This window comes from Leopardus geoffroyi, chromosome B2 (genome assembly GCF_018350155.1).
Source record: "Leopardus geoffroyi isolate Oge1 chromosome B2, O.geoffroyi_Oge1_pat1.0, whole genome shotgun sequence".
Taxonomy (NCBI): Eukaryota; Metazoa; Chordata; class Mammalia; order Carnivora; family Felidae; genus Leopardus; species Leopardus geoffroyi.
This window is the reverse complement of record NC_059332.1, coordinates 97,442,434-97,449,357: the sequence shown is the minus strand read 5'-3', so window position 1 is coordinate 97,449,357 and position 6,924 is coordinate 97,442,434. Positions and strand designations below refer to the sequence as shown.

The 6,924-nt window shown below is 42.4% G+C and overlaps 1 protein-coding gene across 1 annotated transcript; it reads left to right on the top strand.

The window, feature by feature from the left end:
- The first annotated feature begins 1,991 nt into the window (after positions 1-1,991).
- LOC123608815 (ferritin light chain-like) lies at positions 1,992-2,904 on the top strand. The gene has a single exon (XM_045499201.1). It carries the CDS (start codon positions 2,224-2,226, stop codon positions 2,776-2,778), a length of 555 nt encoding a protein of 184 aa, XP_045355157.1. The 5' UTR covers positions 1,992-2,223; the 3' UTR covers positions 2,779-2,904.
- Positions 2,905-6,924: the final 4,020 nt, after the last annotated feature.

The following is a 6,924-nucleotide window of genomic DNA, read 5'->3' as shown; positions in this document are numbered from 1 at the left end:
GGTGGCTATGTTTTCACTCCTAAACCCACTCCAGCCTGGCATCATCTACTGACACTTCTCTTGCAAAGATCACTGAACTCATAACTGCCAAAGCAAATGGTCAATTTTCAGTACTATCTTTGTTTCATTCACAGAGTTGATCATTCTTTTTCTCTCTCTTCCAGATTTTCTTCCAATTCTCCTAAAACTCTTTGTCAGTCTCTTTCTTGTAAGCCTTTCTTTTTATCTTATCTTTCCAGATGTTGCCATTACTCAGGATTCTGCCCTTGGCCTGCTTATCTTTTCCTTTGTATAATCTCTTTTCCCAATTGCATTTATCCCCAAGCTTGAACTGTCACCTATACAATAACAGTGAAATGTGGTTTTCCAGCCCAGCCCGTATATCTCTCCCAAGATTGAGGTATTGTCTATTAACTTCTTCAAAGTCAACATGCCCCAATTCTACTCATGTTGTTTTAATGGCACCACCATCTCTTCAACACCCAAGTCAGAAACGTGGGTAACATCCTGACTTCTCTCTCTGCTTTCCTCCCACCCTTCATTCATTCAGGTCCTACTCCAGGAAGAGTAAACATCTTTTCTTTCAAATTTCTCACATAATATAGACTGGAGTTGCATTTTACTTGGCAAGGATTGGATCCCAAAGGTGATGAGCACAGTGACAATTGGGAGAGTTAAAATTAACCCGAAAAAATTTTGCTACAGTCTATGAAGGATTAAATGTTATAGGAATTTCCCTTCTATCATAAACTGCTAGAAAACCAGATAACCTATTTGAAACAACAGTGTCTAGACATTGGACAACAGGTTGTGCAAGATTGTAATCCCTGAGAGAAGGTAAAGAAAGAAGGAAAGATTTATCAGCACTATAGCTCATTGTCTGGAGGCAGTTTCTAGGCTGTAGGGCAAGAAGAAGGAAACTAAACAGAGCCCGATGATCTTGCTGAGGTGAAAGACAGAGATCAGAGTTTGGGGGAATCTGAGGTGTAGAGTGCCAGAGTAAAGGGAGGTGAACTCCAGAGAGCTACCCAGGAGTCCCTTTGAGTCTTTGGCCGAGTACTAATCTGAGCATATACAAGAGGAAACTCCCTAAGGCCTGGGAATAAACCACTCTAAAAACAGTAAGATAATCAAATGTTCAAAGTTCATGCAGGGCTAGGGGTGGTATGTGTTTCCACCAGCCAGAACAGAGGCCTCCTGTTAGATAAAGTGCCTGCTTTTGTAGTGGGACTAACTTAGCTCTAGAATAATGGGTCTCTGTAGTGCAGTTCTTCCAGTGATGAATTCTTTCAGCTTTTCTGTCTGAAAACATTTTATTTTGTTTTGTTTTGTGAAAGATGTTTTTGCTAAGTATAGAAATCTAGGCTGACAGGTTTTTGTCTTTGTTTTCCAGTACTTTAAAGTGATGTTCCACTGTATTACTGCCAATGAAAAATCTGTTCTCATTTTAATTCTTCCTCTCTATATAATGTGTATTTTTTTCCTTTCCTGCTTCTAAGATATTCTCTTTATCACTGAGTTTCAGCAATTTGATTATGATGTGCCTTGAAGTAGTTTTCTTCATGTTTCTAGTGCTTGGGGTTTTTTACGTTCCTTAGACCTCAGTTTACAGTTTTCGTCAAATTTTGAAAAAGGTTCAGCTCTTACTTTTCTAAATATTTCTCGAAATGTTTTCCCCTTCTCATTCTGTGGAGGCTCAAATTATTATATATTAATCATTATATAACTAATATATAATGCAAATAGATAATATATTCATATTATATAAATATGTGTATATTAATTATTACATGTTAATATAATCTGTATATAAAGCTGCTTTAAGTTGTCCCACAGATCACTGATGCACTGTTCAACTTTATATTTCTTTTTTCTCTCTGTATTTCATTTTGAATATTTTCTTCAATCTCACTGATTTGCAATGTCTAATCTGCTATTAACCTCATCCGGCATATATTTTACCTCAGACACTGTGGCTTTAATCTCTACATTTGGACTTTTAAAAATATCTTCTGTCAGTACACCTGGCAGTCCCAAGGATCTGCCTCTTGCTTCAACAGTATTTGGATGGAACAGATCCAGGGACACCTCTTCTACCAGCCTCTGACCACCCTCCAACATGTTTTCTAGTCCGAACTTTCAGAGCTATCTTCTCAGCCACCCTCTGCCTCTGAGATCAGCTAACACCCTATTTTGAGCTTAGCTCCTTATTACAGATCAACAATGAGCTGCCAGATTAATCAGAATTATTCCACTAAGTTGGAGACCGCCACCAATTGCCTGGTCAACATGCATCTGCGGGCCTCCTACACCTTCCTCTCTCTGGGCTTCTATTTCAACCGTGAGGATGTGGCTCTGGGGGGTGTGAGCCACTTCTTCTACAAGTTGGCTGAGGAGAAGCGCAAGGGTGCTGAGCATCTCTCGAAGCTGCAAAACCAGTGTGGTGGCCACGCTCTCTTCCAGGATATGCAGAAGCCATCCCAAGATGAGTGGGGTAAAACTCAGGATGCCCTGGAAGCTGCCCTATTTCTGGAGAAGAACCTGAACCAGGCCCTTTTGAATCTGCATGCCTTGGGTTCTGCCCATGCAGACATGCATCTCTGTGACTTCCTGGAGAACCACTTCCTAGATGAGGAGGTGCAACTCATCGAGAAGATGCGCAACCTTCTGACTAACCTCCACACGCTGGCTGGCTCCCAGGCTGGGCTGGGTGCATATCTCTTCGAAAGGCTCACCCTCAGCCACAACGAGGAGTCTCTGGAGCCCAGCAGCCTTTGAGGGGCCCCTTTGGCATCCCTCTGGCTCCAGTCTTATGCCTGAGCCTCTCCCTACAACACCGGGCAGCTTTTTAACCATCCTGGAGCCCTCTCCTAAGCTGTGGCTGTGGACCAAATGGAAACAACATATCTTCCATGTCTCTACTTGACTTTTTGAACATACACTGCCGGAGTCCAGCTCCAGCAGGTCCAGGGGTTCCTGAAGGATGAACAGCATCGGCAAAAGAGTGAAAATAAAATAAAACTAAAATAAAAAACAAAAATAAAAATGGACACAGACAACAGCAGTGTGTTGAACTGGCCGCTTTATTGTGGTAAACGTGCCATTATATTTGCTAGCAATTTCCTTGTAGCATACGTCATCTATGTTTTCTAGCATTACCTAATTTTATTTATTTATTTAAAAAAAATTTTTTTTTTCAACGTTTATTTATTTTTGGGACAGAGAGAGACAGAGCATGAACGGGGGAGGGGCAGAGAGAGAGGGAGACACAGAATCAGAAACAGGCTCCAGGCTCTGAGCCATCAGCCCAGAGCCCGACGCGGGGCTCGAACTCACGGACCGCGAGATCGTGACCTGGCTGAAGTCGGACGCTCAACCGACTGCGCCACCCAGGCGCCCCTAGCATTACCTAATTTTAAAAATGTTTCTATGTGTAATCACCCTTTAAGGAATAACATGGTTATTTTCTCATAATGTTCCCTCCTGCCCTTTGCTTATTGATTAATTTCTTACATTATTTTCATTATGTATCTACATTTACCTACAATCTATAGAGCGTTTGCTTTGCTGTTTTCATGAGAGGTCATCTATCTCTCAACACCTCAAATGGAACAGTTACAGGGACATGACCTCTTAGTTGTTTCCCCGAACCATTTGTGGTTTGAGGAACAAAAGTGTTCGCCTTGGTCCAAGGTGCCAGGAGGGGGCCAAGAGGGCCTTAGGAACCCACGCCTTGTACATTCTCAGAGAGACAATGCACCTAGGAACTAATGAACCATTCTGTACTTTAACCGACTAGGTTCAATCATCATCTGGAATGCCTCCTGGGGGCCAAGTGGGCCTAGGGGTTGGAGTAACTTGTGCCCATAGATACACTCCTTAGTTGCCAGAGTGGGGCTTTCAAATGCATGTGTCCCTCCTGGACTTACAAATGTATAAGGCTATCCTTCCTTCAAATAGAGGAGTCTCCATAGGGGATGACAAGGGTCAAATGTAGGGCCGCACAATTTCCTTGCGGAACCTATTTTCTTTTCTAATGGTTTGTTTCCCAGGGAGCCTGTCGAGGACAGTTCCCCAACAGACAATTCCCCAGGTACTTTTATTAAGGCCAAATTACATAAAAGCGGGAGGACAAGAAGCTTCACTGTCAGCGGGCCGCCTTGCAGTCCCAGTCCATTCACAGCATCTGTCCTTGACATCAGGCCGGATAGCTCGGCTTCCAGCAATACACAAAATATCATTTTAATACTGTCTGCTAATTCCAACGTGTATACCAGGTCTGGATTGGCTTCAATTAATTGACTGTTGTCTCTGCAAAATGGTGCATATTTTCTTGCTTTCTTTGTTTACCTAGTAATCTTTTTTTTTTTTTTTTTTTTAATTTTTTTTTCAACGTTTATTTATTTTTGGGACAGAGAGAGACAGAGCATGAACGGGGGAGGGGCAGAGAGAGAGGGAGACATAGAATCGGAAACAGGCTACAGGCTCTGAGCCATCAGCCCAGAGCCCGACGCGGGGCTTGAACTCACGAACCGCGAGATCGTGACCTGGCTGAAGTCGGACGCTTAACCGACTGCGCCACCCAGGCGCCCCATTTACCTAGTAATCTTGATTGGATGGCAGACATTGTGAACTTTACCTTATTGAGTGATGGATATTTTTGAATTTTTGTAAATATTCTTCAACATTGTTCTGAAATGCACTTAAGTTACTTGGAAATCATTTGATCCTTTTGGGCCTTGCGTTTAAGACGTTATAGAATAAACTAGAATAGCATTTAGTTCAAGGGTAATAATCATTCCCCATTGTTGAGGCTATACACTTCTGAGGATTCTACAAATGCTGTGTGAATGATGAGGTTTTCTAGACTGGCTGGTGGGAACACCGCTGTTAGCCCTGTGCAAGCATCAGGTATTATTCTCTGTGATCTTTCACATAGTTCTTTCTCGAGCCTCGGGTCATAATTTCACATGCTTGTGCTGATAAATACTCTTAATATTTGAAGGTGATTTTCTGCAAATCTCTGGAGTTCTCTCTGCACAGCTCTCTCTTTTCTGGCACTTTGCACTATGAACTTTAATCGCTTGGTCTCCCCGGGCTCTTAGCTCCATGTCCTCAATTCAAGGAGTCCAAAAAGATCCACCTGAGTTCTACTCTTCTTTTCTGTGCCCTGGAAACTTTCAAGGCAGAAAGCTGGGGAAATCATGGGAATTGTTTCATTTGTTTCCTATCTTTTAGGGATTACTGTCCTTCATTGCCTGATGACCATTGTTTCATACATTTAATTTGATTCATTGTTCTTGCATCAGGTAGGATGGTAAATGCAATCATTGTTACTCTGTGATGGTTGAAAGCAGAAGTCCTAAAGGCTCCTCTAGATCTGCCCTAAAAAACTTAAAAGAAAGCACTGAAAGAATCAAACTCAAATAACTTAGTTGCATGTCAGGATGAAGTTCAAACTCTTTAAGAATATAACAAAGCCCAGTGTCTAACAATGTAAAATTCACAATGTCTGGCATCTAATAAAAATTACTATGTACACAAAGAACCAGGAAAATATGACCCACACCCAGGAGAAAAATCAACCAATAGAGACAGATCCAGAAATGACAGAGGTAATAGAGTTAGTGGACAAAGAATTAAAATTGTATAAGTATATTTGAGGATGTAGAGGAAAACATGAGCATGATGAGGAGAGACATGAAAGATACATATTTTAGAGAGAATCAGAGACTTGGATTCTAGGATTGATGCTTCCACAGGCTGGCTGTATGACCCTAGAGAATACCTCTACCCTCTCTGGGCTAATGACATCTCTAAGACTCTCTTCCTCGCCATCTCTTTCTCATCCCATAAACTCTACATCCTAAATGTCTACCTGTCTCCACCTCCACTTCCTAATCATCTCTCCCCCAGACTATGGCAAACCTCTCATCCCAACTACCACCACACCCAATCCTTTTCTCCCACAACATAGCCAGAGAGATTTTTCTAAAATGAAAAATAAACCATGCCTGTTTTCTGGCCTTTCAGTGCCCTTAGGATTAAGTTCACAGTTCATATTGCAGACTCAAGGCCCCTCTTGGTCTGGTCCCTCCCTGCTTGCTCTCTTGAGCCTTTGGGGAAACCATGCTTGCCTTTCCCTCCTGGCTTCACTCCTACTCTTTCATCCTGGGGCTTCCTGTCTGGAATATTTCTCCCAATGATGTTTCATTCAGTTCATGCCTGATTCTTCATTAAATTCCCAGCTTAAATGCCACTTCCTCAAGGCCCTCCCATAACTCAGGTGCTGCTCCTGCTATGTGCTCTCATATTTCTTTGCTTCCATAATCACGGCACTTATCTCACTTATCTCACCATATTATTATAATATTATTATATTATATTATATTATATTATATTATATTATATTATTATAATTGCTTAATTTTCTCTCCCCATCCCAGCCTCTGTGCCTGGTCTCCATGGTATCCTAGCACCTAACCCAGGGTTTGGTTCTAAAATAAGTGAATATTTATCCTCTATAACGTACTGTAGTTCTGCTCCTTGTGTCCCCGTTCTAGGCCATGCCCCTGTAACCCTGGATTCCTGACCTAGCCTCAGATCAGCCCCCCTGCCCAAGGGTCTCCTTCGTTTAATCCACCCTGCTCACAGCAGCAAGAACCATCGTCCTCAAGCATCATTTTGATCATATCACTCCCCTTCTTAGAAGCCTACAATAGCTCCAATTGCCTCTTGAATTAAATTAAAACTCCTAATCATGGGTCTCAAGGGTCTCTACCAATTAGCTGCCTCCCTTCCCCCACACCTAGCTGCTGTCATCTTTTCACAGGCCCTCCACATGGCTTCCCCTGCTGCCCTGCAAATCTGCTATGGGCCCACCTCCTCCCTAAGCTAGCCCTATGGCACTCTCTCCTCCTTTCT

What these genes read in the sequence shown, in the direction of transcription:
- LOC123608815 (XM_045499201.1), top strand. Translation starts at nt 2,224, where the DNA reads ATGAGCTGCCAGATTAATCAGAATTATTCCACTAAGTTGGAGACCGCC.